This window comes from Orcinus orca, chromosome 4, assembly GCF_937001465.1.
Source record: "Orcinus orca chromosome 4, mOrcOrc1.1, whole genome shotgun sequence".
Classification (NCBI taxonomy): Eukaryota; Metazoa; Chordata; class Mammalia; order Artiodactyla; family Delphinidae; genus Orcinus; species Orcinus orca.
In genome coordinates, this window is record NC_064562.1 from 83,768,338 (window position 1) to 83,793,802 (window position 25,465).

General features: G+C 39.8%; 1 protein-coding gene across 13 annotated transcripts in view; it reads left to right on the forward strand.

Moving 5' to 3' along the window:
* Nucleotides 1-25,465, forward strand: part of TEC (tec protein tyrosine kinase) — a 155,414-nt gene that overhangs the window by 129,809 nt on the left and 140 nt on the right. For 10 of the 13 annotated variants that reach the window (XM_049709456.1, XM_049709460.1, XM_049709458.1 and 7 more), the window contains 9 exons: nucleotides 1,505-1,584; nucleotides 2,746-2,879; nucleotides 6,160-6,228; nucleotides 6,983-7,154; nucleotides 7,276-7,492; nucleotides 17,623-17,687; nucleotides 20,337-20,455; nucleotides 20,539-20,696; nucleotides 21,883-22,572. In XM_049709456.1, coding sequence (XP_049565413.1) covers nucleotides 1,505-1,584; nucleotides 2,746-2,879; nucleotides 6,160-6,228; nucleotides 6,983-7,154; nucleotides 7,276-7,492; nucleotides 17,623-17,687; nucleotides 20,337-20,455; nucleotides 20,539-20,696; nucleotides 21,883-21,966 — 1,098 coding nt within the window. In that variant the 3' untranslated portion in view covers nucleotides 21,967-22,572. Of the gene's footprint in view, nucleotides 1-1,504; nucleotides 1,585-2,745; nucleotides 2,880-6,159; nucleotides 6,229-6,982; nucleotides 7,155-7,275; nucleotides 7,493-14,274; nucleotides 14,344-17,622; nucleotides 17,688-20,336; nucleotides 20,456-20,538; nucleotides 20,697-21,882; nucleotides 22,573-25,465 lie in introns of those variants that run through there. The other 3 variants (XM_049709457.1, XR_007477202.1, XR_007477201.1) reach the window with 3 other exon arrangements.

The following is a 25,465-nucleotide window of genomic DNA, read 5'->3' on the forward strand; positions in this document are numbered from 1 at the left end:
GTATGACAGACTCTAGGTCCATCCACCTCACTACAAATAACTCAATTTCGTTTCTTTTTATGGCTGAGTAATATTCCATTGTATATATGTGCCACATCTTCTTTATCCATTCATCCAGTGATGGACACTTAGGTTGCTTCCGTGTCCTGGCTATTGTAAATAGAGCTGCAATGAACATTTTGGTACATGACTCTTTTTGAATTATGGTTTTCTCAGGGTATATGCCCAGTATATGCCCAGTTTTCTCAGGGTATAACTTCTTTCTGTAGTTTATGTTACGAGAGCAATAGCAGGTGACTTTGCTTGCTTCAGATGACACGTCACTGCCCCTCCCTGCCCCTCTCCCTCTACAGGATTTTTACACGCCTCCCTGGTGACCTCACAATGAGAGGCAGCTCTAGGGAAGTGGGTAGCTAGAAGGCCTGGGGTCCAAATCCTGGCTCTGCTACTTACTAGCTGTTTGAGTTGGGGCAAATGTCCAACTTTTCTGTGCCCCATTTCCTTACCTGTAAAGTAAACAGGCAAGGAGGTAACAATAGTACCTGCCTCATAGGACTGTTTTGAGGACTGAGTAGATCCACATATTAGAACATGTTAAAACAGAGTAAGTGTTCAATAACCATGTTTTATTGATCGATTAACTGTTATCATTGTCCCTAATTGTTCTTATCAGATTTATTTGTGGGCCTTTATTTCATTCCATTGTCTTTCCTAGGAATAAGAAGAAAATTTATTTTGTTCTGTTAAACACACTTTCATTTTAAAGCAATTTCAGTGCTAGAGATTGACTGTGACATTAATGGTGGAGAGGTATTTGAGGTTCTTAGCTTCTGTTTCCTGCTCTTAGGCTAAGAACCTGATGAGGATTTAGCTTTTGGTCATTCAGCATGTTGCTGCCTTTTGGGTTTCTCTGCTTAAGTTGCTTGTGCCTCTGTCTCTCCTTTCATAAAGAGTGATATTTAACATCGATTTCCAGGGGAATTGAGGATTTAAAAAAAAATCTTCCTGTAAAGAGCACTGAGGTATTTACAGGAAAAATGCTGTGTGGATAGAAGATGATATTGAGTCGGGATTGAAGCCTTATAGCAAATATGAAAAATGTATGAAATGAAACCCAGTCATTAAGAAATACATTTTTCAGTAACTGTTTCCCCACATGTCCAGGACATAAGGGAATTGCAAAATTTTGTCTGTTAGTTCTGGAAGGGCCCTGAGAGGTTGTCTTGTTGAGATGTCTCGTACTAGTGTGTGTGAGGAGTTGTGATTGTGGGGAATTAGGAGTGTGCTTTCTTTAACTAATCTCACGGTTCAGTAATGTGAAGTGGAAGGTCACATGGATGGGAGACGGTCACGTGGATGACTTACCTGTTGGTAAGTTGCGCTTCTCCAAAGCAGATTTTCTCGGCAGAGGATAATAATCATAAAATTATAAGATTGGGCTCTTGGATCTTCTCTGTGGCATTGGTATTATTGGATTGAAAAAAATTTTCTTCTTGGATTTTAGGATAAAGAAGGTGGTTTTATGGTAAGAGATTCCAGTCAACCAGGCATGTACACAGTCTCCCTTTATACAAAGTTTGGAGGGTAAGTAATCTCTCTCTCTCTCTCTCTGCTTAAAATCTGAGTTTTTATATGAAGTTCTTATATAGTGTATATGGATTCCTAATTTTCAGAAAATAAGCTACAATTGAGCATTAAAAAAAATCTGAACTTGATTTCTAAAGTCTATACCATTTTTATATTCATATCTAGTAATTTTCCTCATTTTCCATATATATATTTGTTCTGAATGACTAGAGAAACTTTAGCAACATTCCACAGATAATTACTTTGCACTGTGCTAGGTACTAAGGATACCACACTGAGCCAAGTAGACACAGACCCAGCCCTCCAGTAGCTTAGCGAGGGCTTCTTTCAGACAGGCAAACAGGCAGTGATGGTATATGTGAGTGACTGCTATGCAGGGAGGGCAACGTGTGTGTGTGTGTGTGTGTTTGTGTGTCGGGGTGGGGGTGGGTGGTACTTAGCCCAGACACATCTGAGTTAGGCATTAACGTTGTCTACTGACATCCAATGTGAGACCTGACGGGTGAGGCAGGCAAAAGTTGGAGAGAGGGAAATGTGTTTCTGACACAGGAAATTGCCTGGACCTGGAAGTGAGCGAGCACTTGGTGAGCTGACAACAGTGTATTGTAGCTGGATTGTAGAATGGGAGGGGCAGGGGGAAGGGAGGAGAGAGAAGCCAGAGAGGTAGAAGTGGAAGACACATGTCCATGTCAAGGAGTTTGAACTTTATCTTCACAGCGGCAAGAGTTCTCTGGAAAGGATTTTCAGCAAGAGATGACTCAGGAAGATCTAAGATACCTAAAATAGAATGTGTACATGATTTGTACGTCTAGTTTATTAACTTTTAGAGGTCTTCTGGACATTTGCAACACCAACAGCAGGGACAAAAAGCAGTATCCAGCTAATAGCTATTTTAAGACTTTTAATTGTTGGTAAATGGAGTTTTGGTAAATGTTCTCTTTCACGATCTCACGCAAGGGACCAAGTATCAGTTATCAGTGACCACTTTATAACTTCCATCCGTTAATTTGAAAGGTGAAGCTAAGAAGAACATGGGGGAAAATAAAATTTGTGTAGAGAATAGAGGGGGCCATATGTAGGGACCCTGGTAGAAAACACCTTAAGGGTGAAGTTACATTATTCCAACTTGGTTCTAACACATTCTGATTTTTGTTACAGAGAAGGTTCATCAGGTTTCAGGCATTATCATATAAAGGAGACAATGACATCTCCAAAGAAGTATTATCTGGCAGAAAAACATGCTTTTGGTTCAATTCCTGAGATTATTGAATATCATAAGCACAATGCAGCAGGTAAGTGAGCTGTTAAAACCTATTTCAAATATAAAGTAGTGATTAAAATGATTAGACATGGTGATGAATTCTAATTCATAAAGGTTAATTCATAAACCTTGAGCAGGTTTATGTTGTAGTTAATTGTAGAAAGTGATTGATTTAAAATTACTGCCTATTAAGGAAATGATATATACAAAGAGAAATCAGAAATAATAACTCAAAAGAAGCCCCGTCTTGACCTTAAAACACAAGTTATCCTTATCGTGTGTGGCAAACGTTCACATCTGCCACATACAATACAAGGTCTACATCCTTGGTACTGACAAAGGTTCTTTGCTTGATGCAACTTTAGTCAGGCTCCTGGACCATCTCCTGGGCCCATCTGTACACTTTCTTATAAAATCCAGTTTTGGCAATAACCCTGCTAAGTCACTTTAACCAGAACCCCTTACCCTTGAGATTTGATGTCTAATCACCCTCAATAACTGGTCGGGTTCCTCGCCTTCCACCATCCCCCCGGGTAATGTCTGGGTACCCTGGCTTATTTCAGCAAGAATCTTGTTCGATCAGTTTGGCCAGAACCACTCTAAGCCCTCCCTGCATTGATGTTTCGTTTAGTAATTTTCCATCCACTGATTCCCCATCCTTCTCCTTGGCTGTGAGTTCTCATTTGTCCAGGTTGTGTTCAGAGTCGGGCCCATCTCTCTCCCCCACTTTAAAATCCCATTGCAGTGGTCCTTATACCTATCACAGTGGTCCTGAATAAAACCTGCTGGACCATCTTTAAAAGCGTCATTGAATATTGTTTTTTCTTTAACAGTACCAAACTAAACTCCAATGTATGTCTATGTTGCAGCTGTCACAGAAGCTGCCAGATGAGCAGCTTAGGTTTAGGCCTGTGTTAGAGGCTTCCAAAGACTAGTGTAAGAATGTCCCAGACACGTCTTCCATCTTCCCAAATCTTTGCTACACTTAACCACCAGAGTGGGAATAAACCAAACATCAAAAACAAAACCAGAAACCACATTTGTGCCGTTGGAAGCTCCAGAGGATGAGATAGAAAGATTTCTAGCCTTTGACTTCAAAGATGTAACTGAGCAGGGGTTAGCCAAGTGTCCAGCCCAATCTATGGAAAATTAACTTTTGAAATTTTATCGAAGGCCTTTGCCAAGTCTGTTGCTATTTGTGACTCTCTTCACGTCTCTCAGATAATGATAGGAATGGTTATTGAGATATAATTTACACACCATAAAGTTCACCCACATGATGTGTACAACTCAGTGGTCTGTAAATTAGTATATTTGCAGAGTTGTGCCAACTATCACCATAATCTGAGGTCATTTTCAGCATCCCCCGTGCATTAGCAGTCACCCCTTAACCCCTTCCACCAGTCCTGCCCTGGGCACCCACTAATCTACTTTCTATCTCTATAGATTTGCCTATTCTGGACATTTCATGTAAATGGAATCATACTATATGCAGTCTGTTCTGAGTAGCTTCTTTGAGTGTAATATTTTTGCCATTCCTCCCTGTCGTAGCCTATATAAGTACTCCACTCCTTTTTAACGATGAATAATAATCCGTCGTGTGGATTTTGTTTATCCATTTTTGTATCATTCATCAGTTGATGGACATTTGGGCTGTTTCCACCTTTTGGCCATTATGAGTAATGCTGCTGGAAACATCTGTGTACAAGTTTTTGCATGAAACATGTTTCATTTCTTTTGGGTACTAACCTAGGAATGGATTTGCTGGATCATGTAATAACTCTGTGTTTAACATTTGAGGAACTGATTTCATATCAATTTATCCCCTGAAGAACTTTTTCTTATCTTTTATTTTAGTCTTTTTCAGCATTCACTTTCCCCTATTCCTTTCTTCTTGTTCTTGTGTGAATTGTTACGCTTCACCGTTATCTCAGGTCACTCATTTCAGAAACATGTATTAAGTGCCTACTGCATGCCAGGAACTGTGCCGGACGGTAGGGATACTATGGGGAAACTAGATGGCTATTGATCTTGTCTCTCCCAGATCTTACCATCTGGTAGGGGAGACAGAGAAGTACATAACAATATTAAATTACTATGAGATACGCCGTATTAGAAGAAATACATAGGGCTACAGGTGTTTACAGGAGAAATACCTGGGATTTCTTATTTAGTATTGTAAGCAACTTAAGTTAAAGGATTTAAGGTACCTCACCTATTTCCAGTAGTTGTGTTATTCCCAGTCGTTAATATTGTAGAGTCCAGTTTTTATGGTAAGATTACAAACGCTGAGTTATGTCAGGTGCATCACTTTAATTTTAGCAGACTACTGTAATTCCATTTCATAATTCAAATCTCATACTGGAAAAGAACATGAAATAATACTTGATAATAATTGTTGGAAACCTTTGAACATCCTTTAAAGTGTTTGCAAGACACCATGCTAGCATAGTGCCTGACAAACACTGCATTTAAAAAAAAAAATGTTGAATGAATAAAAACGTATATTTTAAAAATATGGAATTGTCGGCTCAGAGAGTAGTGAAACCAAGCAGGACCCTGTGGGGGCCTTCCTGGGTACAAAAGCTCCTCTGTGTTTCCTGTTTCTTGTTTGGAAAAAAAAAAAAAGCTTTAGTCTCCTAAGCCTTCCGCAAGCTCCAAAGAGCAGGCTGAAGCAGTTAATGATTAGTCACAGGACTCCTAGTTCCTCCTGAAGGGATGTAGATAACAATCTGATGCGTATCTTTGAGTTGCTCTGCAGAAGCTAAGACCCCCATCCAGGTGGAGGAGGGTGACTACATGCTGACCACAAGCAGGTAGACCCCAGGCTGGTTGGAACCAGAAGGTTGATGATTGAGATTCCTGAAACATCACCCTGTTACCTACCACCGTCAGCCAATCAGAAGAAGGTCCAGGAGCTGATCACTTGTCTTACTACCCTCTCCCCTAACAATGTCTTTAAAAACCCTTGTCGAAGGCCACTGGGGAGTTGGGGTCTTTTGAGTACAAGCCCCCCGTTCTCCTTGCTTGGCCCTGCAATAAACCTTTCTCTGCTCCAGACTCCGACATTTTGGGTTGTTTGGCCTCACTGTGCATCAGGCACACAGGCTTGGTTTTGACAACAGTAGGATCATCGTCCTTCCTGCCTTCCTTTAGTTTTTGCTAGCATATAGCAGAGGGCTATATATACACAAGGAAGATGAGCACTAAGTGAATAAATGAGTGAATTTTGTAAGTGAGTTTCTAGTTTAGTGCTTTACCATGCAGAATGATTGAGTGAATTCAACTGTAATACTCTTTTTGATTTCTAGGACTTGTCACAAGGCTGCGGTACCCAGTTAGCACAAAGAATGCACCAACCACTGCAGGATTCAGCTACGGTAACTCCTTTTTTAGTTGCATGGCAAATTTTTCTTGAACCCGTTATCACAAGACCAGTTTAGATGTGTAGAATTCCACATAGCGGAACTGTTTTTATATAAGTTTACCGTGTGAGATGTTAGATGATTACACTTATAGCTGTAGTAACCCTAGGTTTTCTGTTTTCATCATTATTCATTATTATTTGGTAGAAAACTGTCCGTCAGTGAAAAATAAGCATTACCATGTTACTTCTAAAATAAATCAAAGCCTTTCCTGCTTCTCACTGGGCTTGGTTGGCTACTCACAGGAAAGTAAAGATGGAGGTAATAGAGAAGACATGCAACTTGATTGTCTTTGTGCTACTGGTGAAAGCCTTTTAAACAGGTTAAACTCTTTCCAACTTGATGGAATTGAAACAGAAAAAAAAAAAACTTCAGGGGGAGGAATGGTAAAGGAGGAAGTATTTGTTTAAAAAAGAAAAAAGTACCTTTAAGTTTCAAGCTCCATTATTATTAGCCTATTGTGTAGCATCTTCTTGCCTTCTTCAGTTCACTTTGCTTTTACTGTGACAGCTGAGAAGGGATCCATCCTCCCCAGAGGGAGGAAAGCCACCTTCTGTCGCTTATGGGCAGGTTGCAAGTCTGCTCTGTGTTGGTAATTGTATTACCTTGTAAGTTTTAGATTGACCTTGGTTATAGTTTCTTTGTTTTCCACTGATTCCTACTGTATTCTCCTGATTAAATTTTATCACTTTCCCCCTCTGTCTCACAGAAAAATGGGAGATTAACCCTTCAGAGCTGACCTTTATGAGGGAGTTGGGGAGTGGACTCTTTGGAGTAGTAAGGCTTGGCAAGTGGCGAGCTCAGTACAAAGTAGCCATCAAAGCTATTAGGGAAGGTGCCATGTGTGAGGAAGATTTCATAGAAGAAGCTAAAGTAATGATGTAAGTTTCTACATTTTTTCTGGTTCCCCTTTTTGTATTAAAAAGTGGCCCCTTGCCAGCTAACACCCCTGGTGGTTTCTTTCCCTGCAGTAACTCTGTGTATGCATGACTTCCCTCTCAGGAAACTGACACACCCGAAGTTAGTACAGCTTTATGGTGTATGCACCCAGCAGAAACCCATTTACATCGTTACCGAGTTCATGGAAAGGGGATGCCTTCTGAATTTCCTCCGACAGAGACAAGGCCATTTTAGTAGAGATGTGCTGCTGAGCATGTGTCAAGATGTGTGTGAAGCGATGGAGTACCTGGAGAGAAACAGCTTCATCCACAGAGACCTGGTAATCGCAAACCACCTGCCTTCCCATCGCCAGCCAAATTCCTTTGTAATCTGGGTCAACAAATGAGGAATGACGTGTTCATACCCAAGTTTTGTTCTCAACAATATATCACTGTTACTTTTAAATGTGGTAAATTTAACTTGCCCCATAGTTTTAACAGAAAGATCTTTATTAAATCTAATACATGTAGTATATAATTACATAGGTACCTGCTTATTAAATCATACATAATTACATAGGTAATATTTCCAGGTTAGTTACCATGCATTACATTTGGTCTTCATAAGAATCCCATGAGATAGCTAATCATAACAGCTCTTCTGACCACCATTGTCTTATAGATAAGAAAATTAGCATCAGAGAAGTGAAATGACATGCATATGGTGATAAATGGGAAGTTAAGGGTTGACTCATCCTTTGACTAAGTCCTAAGCTGTTTTCCATCTCACACACTAGAAGCTGAAATTATAACAGAAATCCTTTCGTTCATTTTCTTCACTGGAAAGAGATGGAGTCGACGTTAACTCCAGAAAATAACCAGAAAAAGTAATCTGTTACTGGTTCTAAATTATTGTGCTGGAGACGCTTCTTAATTTTTCCTCTGTCTTACTCTGTCTCCCTCTCTTCTCCACTCATTTTTTCTTTCTCTTTTTCTTCTCTGCCTATTCTTCCCAAATGTGTCTATTTTCAGTATGTTGGTAGAACCCTTAGTCCCTGTTAAAGTATACAATACTCTATTATTAACTATAGTCATCATGCTATATCTTAGATCCTCAAAACTTATCTTGTAACTGAAAGTTTGTACCCTTTGACCAACATCTCCATTTCCCCTAACTCCCCAACCCCTGGCAATCACCAGTATAGTCTTCCTTTCTGTGAGTTCCATTTTTTTTCCCCCTTAGATTCCATATATAAGTGATAGCATATAGTATTTGTCTTTCTCTGTCTGGTCTGTTTCACTTAACATAGTGTCCTCCAGGTTCATCCATGTTGTTGCAACTGATGAGATTTCCTTCTTCTTTTTATGGTTGAATAATGTTCCATTCTGTCTGTGTATATATATACACACCACATTGTCTTTATTCATTCACCCATTGATGGACACTTGGGTTGTTTCCATATCTTGGCTATTGTGAATAATGCTGCTATGAATATGGGAGTGCAGATATTTCTTTAAGGTACTGATTTTGTTTCCTTCAGCTACATACTAGGAAGTGGGACTGCTGGATCATATATATGGTAGTTCTGTTTTTAATTTCTTGAGGAACCTCCATACTGCTTTCCATAGTGGCTATACCAATTTGCATTCCCACCAACAGTATACAAGGGTTCCTCTTTCTCCACCTTTTCTTTTTTCTTTTTTGGTTATTTCTGAGATACACATTTTAAAGTAATAACTAGAATTATGACTTATAACATTATACCAGAACATGTAAGATTTTTAGGAATTTCATGTAATGTCGGAAACATTTATATTAACATATGTCCATACAAATAACCCAAAGAAAGTTTAGTATTAGTTGTTTATTTTTTTTAATTTCTGAATTTTATTTTTTTATTCAGCAGGTTCTTATTAGTCATCAATTTTATACACATCAGCGTATACATGTCAATCCCAATCGCCCAATTCAGCATACCACCACCCCGTGGCTTTCCCCCATTGGTGTCCATACGTTTGTTCTCTACATCTGTGTCTCAACTTCTCCCCTGCAAACTGGTTCATCTGCACCATTTTTCTAGGTTCCACATACATGCATTAATATATGATATTTGTTTTTCTCTTTCTGACTTACTTCACTCTGTATGACAGTCTCTAGATCCATCCACATCTCAACAAATGACTCAATTTCGTTCCTTTTTATGGCTGAGTAATATTCCATTGCATATATGTACTAAACTTCTTTATCCATTCGTCTTTCAATGGGCATTTAGGGTGCTTCCATGACCTGGCTATTGTAAATAGTGCTGCAATGAATATTGGGGTGCATGTGTCTTTTTCAGTTATGGTTTTCTCTGGGTATATGCCCAGTAGTGGCATTGCTGGATCATGTGGTAATTCTATTTTTAGTTTTTTAAGGAACCTCTGTACTGTTCTCCATAGTGGGTGTATCAATTTACATTCCCACCAACAGTGCAAGAGGGTTCCCTTTTCTCCACACCCTCTCTAGCATTTGTTGTTTGTAGATTTTCTGATGATGCCCATTCTAACTAGTGTGAGGTGATACCTCATTGTAGTTTTGATTTGCATTTCTCTAATAATTAGTGATGTTGAGCAGCTTTTCATGTGCTTCTTGGCCATCTCTATGTCTTCTTTGGAGAAATGTCTATTTAGGTCTTCTGCCCATTTTTGGATTGGGTTGTTTGTTTCTCTAGTATTGAGCTGCATGAGCTGTTTATATATTTTGGAGATTAATCCTTTGTCTGTTGATTTGTTTGAAAATATTTTCTCCCATTCTGAGGATTGTCTTTCATCTTGTTTATGGTTTGCTTTGCTGTGCAAAACCTTTTAAGTTTCATTAGGTCCCATTTGTTTATTTTTGGCTTGATTTCCATTACTCTAGGAGGTGGATCAAAAAAGATCTTGCTGGGATTTATGTCAAAGAGTGTTCTTCCTATGTTTTCCTCGAAGAGTTTTATAGTGTCCAGTCTTACATTTAGGTCTCGAATCCATTTTGAGTTTATTTTTCTGTATGGTGTTAGAGAGTGTTCTAATTTCATTCTTTTGCATGTAGCTGTCCAGTTTTCCCAGCACCACTTATTGAAGAGACTGTCTTTTCTCCATTATATATCCTTGCCTCCTTTGTCATAGATTAGTTGACCACAGGTGCATGGGTTTATCTCTGGGCTTTCTATCCTGTTTCATTGATCTATATTTCTGTTTTTTTGCCAGTACCATATTGTCTTGATTACTGTAGCTTTGTAGTATAGTCTGAAGTCAGGAAGTCTGATTCCTCCAGCTCCGTTGTTTTCCCCTCAAGACTGCTTTGGCTATTAGGGGTCTTTTGTGTCTCCATACAAATCTTAAGATTTTTGTTCTAGTTCCATAAAAAATGCCATTGGTAATTTGATAGAGATTGCTTTGAATCTGTAGATTGCTTTGGGTAGTATAGTCATTTTCACAATATTGATTCTTCCAATCCAAGAACATGGTATATCTCTCTATCTGTTGGTATCATCTTTAATTTCTTTCATCAGTGTCTTATAGTTTTCTGCATACAGGTCTTTTGTCTCCCTAGGTAGGTTTATTCCTAGGTATTTTCTTCTTTTTGTTGCAATGGTAAATGGGAGTGTTTCCTTAGTTTCTCTTTCAGATTTTTCATCATTAGTGTATAGGAATGCAAGAGATTTCTGTGCATTAATTTTGTATCCTGTGCAACTTTACCAAATTCATTGATTAGCTCTAGTAGTTTTCTGGCGGCATTTTTAGGATTCTCTGTGTATAGTATCATGTCATCTACAAACAGTGACAGTTTTACTTCTTCTTTTCCAATTTGTATTCCTTTTATTTCTTTTTCTTCTCTGATTGCCATGGCTAGGACTTCCAAAACTATGCTGAATAATAGAGGTGAGAGTGGACATCCTTGTCTTGTTCCTGATCTTAGAGGAATTGCTTTCAGTTTTTCACCATTGAGAATGATGTTTGCTCTGGGTTTGTCATATATGGCCTTTATTATGTTGAGGTAGGTTCCCTCTATGCCCACTTTCTGGAGACTTTTTTATCATAAGTGGGTGTTGAATTTTGTCAAAAGCTTTTTCTGCATCTATTGAGATGATCATATGGTTTTTATTCTTCAGTTTGTTAATTTGGTGTATCACATTGATTGATTTGCGTATATTGAAGAATCCTTGCATCCCTGGGATAAATCCCACTTGATCATGGTGTATGATCCTTTTAATGTGTTGCTGGATTCTGTTTGCCAGTATTTTGTTGAGGATTTTTGCATCTATAGTCATCAGTGATATCGGTCTGTAATTTTCTTTTTTTGGAGTATTTTTGTCTGGTTTTGGTATCAGGGTGATGGTGGCCTCATAGAATGAGTTTGGGAGTGTTCCTTCCTCTGCAGTTTTTTGGAAGAGTTTGAGAAGGATGGGTCTTAGCTCTTCTCTAAATGTTTGATAGAATTCACCTGTGAAGCCATCTGGTCCTGGACTTTTGTTTGTTGGAAGATTTTTAATCACAGTTTCAATTTCATTACTTGTGATTGATCTGTTCATATTTTCTATTTCTTCCATGTTCAGTCTTGGAAGGTTATACCTTTCTAAGAATTTGTCCATTTCTTCCAGGTTGTCCATTTTACTTATAGTAGTCTCTTAGGATGCTTTGTGTTTCTGCGGTGTCTATTGTAACTTCTCCTTTTTCATTTCTAATTTTATTGATTTGAGTCCTCTCCCTCTTTTTCTTGGTGAGTCTGGCTAGTGGTTTATCAATTTCATTTATCTTCTCAAAGAACCAGGTTTTAGTTTTATTGATCTTTGCTATTGTTTTCTTTGTTTCTATTTCATTTATTTCTGCTCTCATCTTTATGATTTCTTTCCTTCTGCTAACTTTGGGTTTTGTTTGTTCTTCTTTCTCTAGTTCCTTTAGGTGTAAGGTTAGATTGTTTATTTGAGATTTTTCTTGTTTCTTGAAGTAGGCTTGTATTGCTATAAACTTCTCTCTTAGCACCACTTTTGCTGCATCCCATAGGTTTTGGATCGTCGTGTTTTCATTGTCATTTGTCTCTAGGTATTTTTTGATTTCCTCTTGATTTCTTCTGTGATCTCTTGGTTATTCAGTAATGTATTGTTTAGCCTCCAATGTGTTTGTGCTTTTTACATTTTTTTCCCTGTAATTCATTTCTAATCTTATAGCATTGTGGTCAGAAAAAATGCTTGATATGATTTCAATTTTCTTAAATTTACTGAGGCTTGATTTGTGACCCAAGATGTGACCTATCCTGGAGAGTATTCCATGTGCACTTGAGAAGAAAGTGTAATCTGCTGTTTTTGGATGGAATGTCTTATAAATATCAATTAAATCTATCTGCTCTGTCATGTCATTTAAAGCTTCTGTTTGCTTAGTTATTTTCATTCTGGGTGATCTGTCCATTGGTGTAAGTGAGGTGTTAAAGTCCCCCACTATTATTGTGTTACTGTCGATTTCCTCTTTTATAGCTGTTAGCAGTTGCCTTATGTATTGAGGTGCTTCTACATTGGGTGCATATATATTTATATAATTGTTATATCTTCTTGGATTGATCCCTTGATCATTATGTAGTGTCCTTCCTTGTCTCTTGTAACATTCTTTCTTTTAAAGTCTATTATATCTGATATGAGGATTGCTACTCCAGCTTTCTTTTGATTTCCAATTGCACAGAATATCTTTTTCCATCCCCTCACTTTCAGTCTGTATGTGTCCCTAGGTCTGAAGTGGGTCTCTTGTAGACAGCATATATATGGGTCTTGTTTTTGTATCCATTCAGCAAGCCTGTGTCTTTTGGTTGTAGCATTTAATCCATTCACGTTTAAGGTGATTATCGATATGTATATTCCTATGATCATTTTCTTAATTGTTTTGGGTTTGTTTTTGTAGGTTCTTTTCTTCTCTTGTGTTTCCCACTTAGAGAAGTTCCTTTAGCATTTGTTGTAGAGCTGGTTTGGTGGGGCTGAATTCTCTCAGCTTTTGCTTGTGTGTAATGCTTTTGATTTCTCCATCGAATCTGAATGAGATCCTTGCCGGGTAGAGTAATCTTGGTTGTAGGTTCTTCCCTTTCATCAGTTTAACTATATCATGCCACTCCCTCTGGCTTGTAGAGTTTCTGCTGAGAAATCAGCTGTTAACCTTATGGGAGTTCCCTTGTATATTATTTGTCATTTTTCCCTTGCTGCTTTCAATAATTTTTCTTTGTTTTTAATTTTGTCAATTTGATTACTGTGTGTCTAGGCGTGTTTCTCCTTGGATTTATCCTGTATGGGGCTCTCTGTGCTTCCTGGACTTGGGTGGCTGTTTCCTTTCCCACGTTATGGAAGTTTTCGACTATAATCTCTTCAGATATTTTCTCGGGTCCTTTCTCTCTCTCTTCTCCTTCTGGGACCCCTATAATGCAAATGTTGTTGCATTTAATGTTATCGCAGAGGTCTCTTAGGCTGTCTTCATTTCTTTTCATTCTTTTTTCTTTATTCTGTTCTGCAGCAGTGAATTCCACCATTCTGTCTTCCAGGTCACTTATCCGTTCTTCTGCCTCAGTTATTCTGCTGTTGATCCCTTCTAGTGTAGTTTTCATTTCATTTATTGTATTGTTCATCTCTGTTTGTTTGTTCTTTAATTCTTCTAGGTCTTTGTTAAACATTTCTTGCATCTTCTCGATCTTTGCCTCCATTCTTTTTTCAAGGTCCTGGATCATCTTCACTATCATTATTTTGAATTCTTTTTCTGGAAGGTTGCCTATCTCCACTTCATTTAGTTGTTTTTCTGGGGTTTTATCTTGTTCCTTCATCTTGTACATAGCCCTCTGCCTTTTCATCTTGTCTATCTTTCTGTGAATGTGGTTTTTGTTCCACAGGCTGCAGGATTGTAGTTCTTCTTGCTTCTGCTCTCTGCCTTTTCTTTTTGCCAGCTGTTGTCATCTCGTGTTTTTGTTGATAGTCGTTCTGAGAAGTGAGAGGTGATATCTCATTGTGGTTTTTATTTGCATTTCCCTGATGGTTAGTGGTGTTGAGCCCCTTTTCACGTACCTATTGGCCATTTGTGTGTCTTTTTTTTTTTTTTTTTTGGCCCTGCCACACGGCTTGCGGGATCTTAGTTCCCCAACCAGGATTGAACCCCTGCCCCCTGCAGTGGAAGTGTGGAGTCCTAACCACTGGACCGCCAGGTAATTCCCTTGTGTGTCTTTTTTGATCAAGTGTGTATTCAGTCCTCTGCTCATTTTTCAGTCGAATATTTGCTTTTTTGCTGTTGAGTTGAATGAGTTCCTCATATATTTTAGATATTAACCCTTTATCAGATATATGTTTTACAAATATTTTTTTTCCCATTCTATAGTTAGCCTTTTCATTTTGTTGATTGTTTCCTTTGTTGTGAAAAAACTTTTTACTTTGATGTAACCCTAGTTATTTATTTTTGCTTTTTTTGCCCGTGTTTTGGTGTCAGATCCAAAAAATCATTGCCAAGACCATGTCAAAGAGTTTTTCCCCTATGTTTTCTTCTAGGAGTTGTATAGTTTCAGGTGTTACATTTAAGTCTTTAATCTATTTCAAGTTAATTTTTTGTATGGTGTAAGAGTAGGGTCCAATTTCATTATTTTACATATGGATATTTGAATTTGCCAGCACCATTTATGGAAGAGATTATCCCTTCCCTTTGTGTGTTCTTGGTGCCCATGTTAAAGATTAGTTGACCATATATACATGGGTTTATTTCTGGATTCTCTGTTCTGTTCCATCGGTCTATGTCTCTGTTTCTGTGCCAGTACCATACAGTTTTGATTACTATATTTCTGTAATCTAGTTCAAAATCAGGAAGTGTGATGCCTCCAGCTTTATTCATTTTCAAGATTGTTTTGGCTATTCAAGGTCTTTTTAGTTTCTTATGAAATTTAGATTTTTTTTATATTTCTCTGAAAAATGCAGTGGAATTTTGTTAGGGTTGTGTTAAATATGTAGATCCTTTTGGGTAGTATGGACATTTTAGCAATATTAATTCTTCCACTCTGTGAACACAGGATATCTTGCTGTTTATTTGTGTCTTCTTCAGTTTCTTTCATCAGTGTCTTATAGTTTTAAGTGTACAGGTTTTTCACCTCCTTGGTGAAATTTATTCCTACATATGTTAATGTTTATGATGCTATTGAAATTCACTTGCTTTCTTAATTTCTCTCAGTTCATTGTTAGTGTATAGAAACAAAACTGATTTTTCTATGTTTATTTTGTATCCTTCAATTTTACTGAGTTCTTTTATTACTTCTAACAGTTTTTTAGTGGAGTCTTTAGAGTTTTACATATATAAGATCATGTCATCTGCAAACAGAGACAATCTTACTTTTCTATTCCAATTTGGATGCCTTTTATTTCTTTTTCTCACCTAGTTGCTCTGGCTAGGACTTTCAGTACTATGTTCAATAGAAGTGACAAGAGTGGGCATCCTTGTCTTGTTCCTGACCTTGGAGGAAAAACTTTTAGCTTTTCACCATCGAGTATGTTGTTAGCTGTGGGCTTGTAATATATGACTTGTATTATGTTGAGGTACATTCCTTCTATACCTAACTTGTTGAGAGTTTTTAATCATGAAATGAAAGGATTTTGAATTTTGTCAAATGCTTTTTCTGTATCTGTTGAGATGATCATGTGATTTTTATCCTTCCTTCTGTTAGTGTGGTGTATCATGTTTTTGATTTGCATATGTCAAACCATCCTTGTATCCCAGGGATAAATACCACTGGATCATGGTGTATGATCCTTTTTTTTTTTTTTTTTTTTTTTTTTTTGTGGTATGTGGGCCTGTCACTGTTGTGGCCTCTCCCCTTGCGGAGCACAGGCTCCGGACGCGCAGGCTCAGCAGCTATGGCTCATGGGCCCAGCCGCTCCACGGCATGTGGAATCTTCCCAGACCGGGGCATGAACCTGTGTCCCCTGCATCGGCAGGTGGACTCTTAACCACTGTGCCACCAGGGAAGCCCGTATGATCCTTCTAATGTGCTGTTGAATTCTGTTTGCTAATATTTTGTTGAGGATTTTTTCATCTATGTTCATCAGGCATATTGGCCTATATTTTTATTTTCTTGTTGTGTCCTTATCTTGCTTTGGAGTTAGGGTAACATTGACCTTATAAAATGAGATTGGAAGTGAACCTTTTAAAATTTTTTGGAAGAGTTTGAGAACTTAGGATTGGTGTTAATTCTTCTTTAAATATTTGGTAGAATTCACCAGTGAAGCCATCCAGTCCTGGGCTTTTCTTTCACAAAACTTTTAAAGATCACATTTTATGACTGGGGCAAAGGACTTTGCAAAATGGAAGATGATGTGATATGTGTAACATTAGTTATTATTATGCTCAGTGATGATAAAGAACATCTCTTTGTCATATTGAAACTTGTGAATTGAGCACCTTCCTCTTTTTTGACTTTTAAAACTGATGGAAATCTGTTGTCTACGTGGGTATGACAGGTTACACCTCTCTACACATACCTCACTGTGGTGAAGGCAATTTTGATATGTCTGTGCCAATGATACTGACATCATTAGGGTAGGTTTTTGTCATCCCTTAAGGGAAGATTTTGATGCTTCTGTCTCCTGGGTGAAGAATCCTGGTGACTGTCAAGTAAAGGCATGATAAGGTATCTTTATAGGAAGATGGAGATAATCCAGGGAACGGGTATTAACTCATACTTTAAAAGAGACTCTTAAAACGCATTCAACAGGAAATAACCTCGTGTAAATGGAATTTGCGTCGTACAGAGAATAAAATTCTGAAGCATAAGGAAGAAAAATACATTCTTAGTCTATGGGTTATAGCATGTGAAAAGATTGTCATCATGTCTTCCTTCTGAGAAATACTATGTCTTTTTCCAAACTATTTTCTTGAACCTTGTAACCTTAAAGAATGGGGAAGAAAGTATGAGTAATCTAGAATTGTGTTTGTCATAAATGACAAAGCAAACTATGTTACATATGGCTGTTCTTTTGACTCTTCGGGTTAGAGAAGACCAATCATTGAGCAAAGCCACTGGGTAAAAGATTGTTCACCCATCACTCTGATGCTTGTGTGTTATAAAGCTCGCCTAGTAAGAACCTGAATTAAGGACTTTAAGAGATGTTGTCATTATCAATAAGAAAATCAGATAGTTTAATAAGAATAGAAATGGGTGGGCAAGAAGCTGATTGACCCTCCTCTTAGTCCTCATATAGATATGACAGTTGGCAAAGATTATGTAATAATGCCTTTTTTCACATGAGACTTTTGACCTGTCTTTCTATCCCTTCTTTCATATAAATGTTGAAGACGTTTCCATAGGGGTAAAAAAAAATTTATAAGAGACACCACCTCTGCAAATGTTGACTGGGTTACACTAAATTTAATATAAACAGAACTTATATTTTTCTACTTTTATTGTGGAACTTTGCAACTAATATACCTTTATAATGTTGTTTTCCAGGCTGCCAGAAATTGTCTAGTAAATGAGGCAGGAATTGTGAAAGTTTCTGATTTTGGAATGGCTAGGTAAGGCTGAGTATATGTGAACATTTTCTATACATTTTGGATTAAATTAATGTAAGACTGTGGCCTTTCCCTTGAAAGTACTTGACTTTTCCTTTGCAGTTTGTGTCAGCTTCTTCCACTGATGCCTGTTTAAGAGCTATTTTGAAACATCTTTTGTTCCTTTAACAAAACATTAGAAGTACCCATCATTTTTTTTAAGTCCCCATCATTTTTGTACAGATTGATTTTTCTGCTTCTTATTGTTTTTTGTATAAGGTTAGAAAATAGATTATCTATATTTTGAAAGATTTCTTTGCTGAATTTGTCTTTTTACTGTTAGCTTTGGCTTTTTCTCAGGTAAACTGTTGAGAAGTTATGATTACTTAATACTTCATTATGTGGCTTTAGTTGATATTCACATTAGCTTACAGAATTGATAAGCATGGAAATAATCTGCATTGATAAAGCAAAAAGGAAACCCTATTAGATGTCCTGAGATAAAATAAATATATTAAAATAACACAGTATACATTGTGTTAATTATTGTTAATCATTCTCTCCACTAGGTGGTAGTATAGCCCGTTAAATACACTGCTTTCTTTTCTCCCTGGTGTGGATTAAATTTCTAGAATCTTTTGTTTTGATAGAAATGTGTTTGGGGTAAGTCTTTAGAATACGCAAATCTGTAATGTTTTTATTCTCTTAATTTTTGTAATCTTAATAGGGTGTTAGAAAAGTCCTTTAAAGAGTATTTCATTTATCATTTCTTTCCCTCCTTCCTTCATCCATTCATTTATCTGTACACCCATCCATACAAAATTAGGTGCCTGCTCTGTGCCAGGCACAACACTAGAGATTGAACCCTAGCAGAGGATGACATTATCCATGTGAGTCCCTGCCCACGTGCAGCTTAAATTCAGGAGGAGAGAGAAACATAAGACCCTAGAACCACTAAGAGGGGAGAGCACAGAGTGAGGTGACAGAGCAGGGGTCCGCCAACCTCGGCTTCTGGACCACATCTGACCCAACACTTACGTTTGTATGGCCCGTGAGCCAACCACGGTGTTCACATTGTTTAATGGTTGGGGAAAAAAAAAACTTTAAAAATATTATGACATGTGAAAATTATCTGAAAGTCAAAAGGCAGTGTCCATAAATAAAGTGTTAATAGGACATAGACTCATTCACAGATGTGTTGTCTGGCTGCTTTCACTCTACAAAGGCCTGCAAAATCTAAAACACTCATTGTCTGGCCTTTTACAGAAAAAGTTTGCCGACCCCTGTGATAGCGATAACTTGGGTTTGGTGGGGCGGGCGGGTACTGAGTGATGGCGCGGGGCAGGGGTGACGGTAGCGACTTCAAATCTGGTGCCTCTCGAAGGCCTCTTTGAGACCAGGATATCTGAAAAGAGACCCAAAAGGCAGGAAGCAGTCAATTAGGTGAAAGTCTGAGGATAAAATATTCCAGGTGGCAGAACACCGAGTCCAAAAGCTTGAAATTTGGGATGAGCTTGGCCTGCTCAAGAATCGAAAGGGGGTCAGGGTGGTCAGCCCATGGCCAGCATGAGGGCGGTTATAAAGGCAGGCCAGGCCTCCGTCCTGAGAAACTCGGGCCGAGGGAGGTTAGAAAGCCATTACATTCCGAAATGGGACCAGAGCTGCTGGCTGTCAGGGCAGTAAGGACCCAGTGCTCTTTGTTTGTTTTCTGTGAAGATATTCTGTATCTAACAGGCAGGCCTCCAATTTCAGGTTTGATTTTCATATGTTTGGCTTTCAAGAAACCTGTGCTTTTGCATCAGCTCCTTTGAAACACTCATTCTACACTCAGTTCAGACTCCCCTGACTGACAAACGCCCATGGTGGCACTGTCACCATCTTTGTCTGTACAGCGAAGGAAGTTTGTGCAAAAGTCATTTGAATATTTTCCCATGGAGCTTGCAGAAATTAACCTGGTATGTTCCTATAATACATGAACACCTTCCTCTTGTAAATACATACTGAACACATTACAGAAAGGGCTGAAGAACCCGTATTTAGCACCCCAATTAAGATCCTCCCCAGGGGTAACCAGTGTTACCAGTTTGTGTGTGTCCTTCCAGAAGGACATAAGTATGCTCCCATAGAGAAACTACATAGTGTTGTTCTGAGTGTGTGTGTGTAGAGGATGAACGTCACGGTATATACATATATACACCACCATGTGCGTACATCATTTTGCAGTTTGCTCTTTTTATTTGCTATAGTTTTAAGTTGTGCTCTGTGGAATCACGGGGGCCAAAGCACATGTGCTCCAAGCGCTTTGCACCACTTCCTTTAGAGCAGCTCTGCTTTAGATGTCTTAACATGTGGGGCCTTTGGGTAAACTTTTTGTTTAAAGAACAGAACTGCTTCTTAAAAAGAAAGTTTGCAAACTCTTTTCTTGTATGCTGCCTCCAATGCCTTATAAAAAAGAAAAACAGAAAAGTGAAAGCACAGTTAGAATGTTACAGGGCACGCATCTCAAGCACTTAGAGGAAGAGGGCAATTGCAGAGGCGTGGCTGCAGAGGCAAACAGCCAGCTTCAACCGGATGCCTGTTGGACTTCAGTCAACTGTGCTTTTGATTTTAAGGGGGAAAGAAAATTAAAGAACATGCACAAAATACAGACCGTAACTCAGTGTCTTCCTCTAGGTATGTTCTGGACGATCAGTACACGAGTTCTTCCGGTGCTAAATTTCCCGTGAAGTGGTGTCCACCTGAGGTGTTTAATTACAGCCGCTTTAGCAGCAAATCAGATGTCTGGTCATTTGGTAAGAGTCACGCTCCACTTCCCCTCAACTCTGCCCTGAAGAGGCACTGGGTGCATCATTTGGCAATCCTTCTCCTCTTCCAGGTGTCTTAATGTGGGAAATATTCACTGAAGGCAGAATGCCCTTTGAGAAAAACACCAACTATGAAGTGGTAACCATGGTTACTCACGGCCACCGACTCCATCAGCCGAAGTTGGCGTCCAGATATGTATACGAGGTGATGCTGAGATGCTGGCAGGAGGTATAACATTTTTCGGGTGCCTTTTTCTTCAATCTCTAAAGCATTCAGGGATCCGGGCTTGGTAGATTCAAACTGTGTGGTCTTTATAGCCTAGTGAATGGGTGCATGTTTTATATGATTTCAAACTCCTAAGTAGGAAGCCGGTCTTCTCAACTCAGTCTGAATAATGGGAAGAAGATGTGAAGAAGTGGAAAACACTGATAATTAAGATAAATTCAGGCTGCCGCTCCCTTCCCAAGTGGGGCCCCCGCCACAGTCGCCTGAGCTGGGGGCTCTGGGGATAAGCCCAGAGAAGTACCTGTTCTAGTAGCTGTTCTCTAGTGTTGTCGAAATATTACTCTTTCACCAGAGAAGGTTTTTTTTCTCCAAGCCTCAGCTTCCTCAGGTCATTTACTCTCAGTCTTCGGAAGTTTTCCTTCGCCCCATGTTAAAATGTCACCTCATAGAAGAGATTAGATACCAAAATGACTTTTGAAAGATAACAGTAACATTAGCTCAGAGGTATGATGTGCTAGGCACTGTGCTAAGTGCTTTCAATTTAGTTCTCGAAATAACCCTTCAAAGTGTGCACACGTTTACTATGACCACTCTGTGGATGAGGATATCACGTTGTTGCTTGCCTCAGGCCACTTAACTACAGAGAAGCAGAGTCCTGTCTGACTCCAAAGCCCATGCCCTGGTCACTTGCTATCATGCCTCCCAAGAGCACTGATTGGGATGGACAGAGGTCTTCTGGCCAAGAAGTGGCGCTAGGGGGAGTGCGGACAATGTGAGCAAAGGTAGGGTGGTGGTAGTGAACTTGGTGTGTGTATACAAGGGTAGAGATTGTTCTCATTGAGCATAGGGCCCATGTGAGGGTTTTTGTGGGAAATAAAACTGGGTAGCAAGGGCCTGTGGGAGGGGCAGGTTATAGAGGGCCCTGTGAGTTAGCAGGACTTGATTTTGCAGGCAGTTAGGATCTCTGTTAGGTTCTGGAATGGGATGCCAAAGCCATGTGGCAGAAAGGTTAGTATAGCAGCAGCACGTGCAGGATCGATGAGACCTGTCTGGAGATGCGTGTGTGTTCCGGCCCCGAAGCAAGGAGTCCCTTACTCTGGTATGCATTGCTATCTGAGTTGGAGCGGTGAAAAATCATTCTGGGGATGGATTCTGGAACCCACAGCTTCTACTTGATTTTGAATTGTAGAAACCAGAGGGAAGGCCTTCCTTTGAAGATTTGCTGCGCACGATAGATGAACTAGTCGAATGTACAGAAACTTTTGGAAGATGAGTGCTGTGACCGGATGATGCGATGGCTTCCAGATTCCAAAGCACGAGGAAGAAATGGCACTTTGTGGCAAACTTTTAATTTATTTAGCACTTGGACGTGTAGATTGTTTTACTTATAAAGGGGAAACACCTAAAACATTTGCTTCTCCACCAGCCGTAGCTCTGTGACCGAATCTTCTGGATTATGGAAATGCTGCCTTAGACACGATGGTTAAAAGCACCCACTTTCATTCATTCCACAAGTACTGGAGTGCCCACTGTGTGCCAGGCACTGTGCCCAGGCCCCAGGGTCTGCCCATTTTAGGGGTGCATGTGGGGTCGCGTTAGCCGGTGCCGGTGGAAGGCCAGGGTAATTGGGAGGGGGAAGGGTATCTGAGCCACATTCCAGCCACCCCTCTCTTCCCTGTGACTTCTGCAGAAATCTGGGCTGGGGCATTGTCTAGAATATGGGTTCCAGATGGATCAGGAACCCACCTTGGCTAAGTACCCATCGTTTGTTTTGAAACATCTGTTTTCAAGACCGCCATTAGTATTACATTAAAACATATTTGTATGCTGTACATATTGTAAATATATACAATATATAAAGTTATATATTTATAAGAAACATGAGTCGTCTTTTTTGTAATTTGATTTTTATTGGAGTATAGTTGATTTTATGAGTTGTCTTTTAATTGAAATGTTTAATTCTGTAATATATGAGCCAGCCCTCTTAGGACTAGGGATTTTCCCTTACAGCTGTCAATTCCTTTTCCCCTGAGGATCTAATAATCCCTACTGAAGAGAAAAATGTCTGGACCCTTCCATCGCTAATGCCCCCTCCTCACTTGGGTAGCCATGTTTGAGGTGCCTATCCAGCTTAAGCCCCCAGCAGGGGCTGTGTTTGGGCTAAGTGGACCTGCCCACGGTATCCACAGCTAATTGGAGTTGGATGGAAAATTGAGCCTAGGGGCAATCCATCAGTTTCTGTGTCTTAAGAATCTGTCCCTGGACATAAATGTGAAAGTGAGCTCTGGAGCAGAAGGAACAGATGATGTTCACCACAAAGGCTGTGTCCCAACTGCACGCAAGACCCAGGAGCAGGCCGAGTTCTGGCAGAATTCAGGAAGCAGCCAGGAAAAATGGAGAGCGTGGCGTCTGAGCTGTCTCCCAGATGGCTTTCAGGAGGCCAGGCTGGACTTGGGTTCCTGCATCAGAGAGATTGTCGGTTATAGCTTCATAGTAGACCCTGCAATTGAGTTTATTTGAGTGGGTTTCTGACCCTTATAATTTCTGACCAGGACACCATCTGAGTTAGAGCCTCATTTACTCATGAGCCCAGGGTAAAGAACGACAGTCTCCATCATGATGAAAGCAAGGCCATGTATTGCCCCACACTGTATTGTTGGTTTTGTGGGCATCGAAAGCCCAGCAAGACACAGGGCCTTTCTTCAGGAGTTCGTCTGCTCTGGGGGGCCGTGGTCTCCCCCCCATGCTGTGGAGCATTGTGTGAACACTCTTTACGTAGCGTTCACATAAGTAGTTCTTATGTGAAGAAGCTACTTAATGCCCAGCGACGAGTTGTCTCAGTCAACAGCATCCCACAGAACATTCTCCAGGAACAGCTGACGAGGTTAAACCACAGTGTTGCCAAGGAAACAGCTCACAGGTGGGCCATGCTGGGTTCAGGAGTTTACCCCCCTGGCTTCCCAAGCAAGTAATGGGCCAGAAGTTGTGCCCATGGCCTCAGAATAACACTAATACTATTCTCTGGCTGCCTGTTTCCTCGAGGACTCCCTGTAGACCTTGGGACATGAAAAAGGCATCTCTGTGGTTTGTGTTTGAAGCACTAAGAAGTCTTATCCATTCACGTGGGGCCCAAAGGAACCTGTATACAGCCGGACTCAGGATCCCAGAGGATTTATTATGGCTCTTGCTTCCAAGAATGAGCTGAGGCCTCTACATTTGATTTTCTTTAAGCTACATACTCAAGGCCCACTTCCTCTACCATCTTCAAGTCTCATTAACAAGGGAGTGGCTTCTTTTGTCACATGCCAGGTTGTTGGGACCCGGATAGCATGTCCTCTGCGTGTGACTTCTCATTTCCCTATGTTTCCACTAAGGATCTAGAGGCAAGAGCAGGCAGTCGAGGTGAATGACCCATCTACCCTCTTCTGTTGATTGCACTGGCTTGAATATTATAGCAGTGGTACTAGAACCATTTAACTCACTAAGTGCTTTAATGGTTAAAAAAATTATTATACATGGCTGCGTTTATGGAAAATCAAGACCTTTTAAGGAACACAGGCTGTGGCTGGCTACTCTGAGTAGCACCTTCATATGACCATGGAGAATCATCTTTCCATTCTGGTCAGTTCATCCCCTGAAGGCTGTCTTCTATCCTTCCCTGTCCCCCTTATAATGGAAAAAAATAAAATACTTATCCTAAGTCTTGTCACAGTCTGTTTGCCACCTTCCTTCTCATCTTCCTATTTACCTGTACCCCCATCACAAAAATATACACACCTGTTAACTGAATTGTAGCTCATTCAAGAGGTTGGCTGTATGCGCGCCGTGCCCTACTGTCATTGTCATACCTTCCTCCTTCCTCCTTCCTTCGTCTCTCACCTTGAGTCCTCTCGTCCCTCCCAGCCCCATCCCATACTTCCTTTTGACCTTGAGGAACTGTGTTTAGAGCGCTAGGTCGCTTTGAAGAGAGAGGAGAAAGTATAGCCCTTAACCTAATAGTTATGTATACTTTTGATGGGAAAACAAGATTTGGCAACATTTGGGAATATTTTCTTCAAAAATCTTTAAATATTTCACTAGAACTTAAAAAAAAAGTTTTTATATAAAACCATAGCTACGGCTAAAGGAGAAGTAAAAATAGAAGAATCCACCCAGAATGTGTAAAGAGATCTTAATCTAGAAAGCAGGGGGTAGGAAGGGCAACGTGAATCTGATGTGTCTTCAGTGCAGTGGTTCCCTTTGGTTTTAGTTACTTTTTGGTTATTTTTCCGTGGGATGAAGTGCAACTCCTAAGTGCGTTTTTATTGTTGATGTTGTTGTGTTTGTAGTTCTCGGCCATGCCCCAGTCACCTGGGGATGGGTTAGTGTTTTCCCTCCTGCCCCGCAAAATAAACTCTCCTCGTACGGTGCCTAAAGTGTTAGTACTGAGTAGGAGGACAGAATATTCTAGACGTGGTACTTCACAACTTACAATCTAATTCTGTTTCTACCCCTAACGGTGTCCCTTATCCTATCTGTGCCTCCAATTCTTTCTCTGTCCAGAGAGAGCAATTTGAATTCATGCCCTTTTTAAGGTCCCTTTTACCCAAATCTTGTGATTTCTTGAAAATGGTGTTTGCTGGACTCACCCACACACTCGGGAATGAAGAACTGATAGCAGCTACCCTCAGAGATCTGGATGTAGATTATCAAGCTTTCTCTTATATAGGCCATCGGGTTGTCATTCACACACTTCTCTGAGGTTTTTAGAACAGGAAAATAGGTGGGGTTAA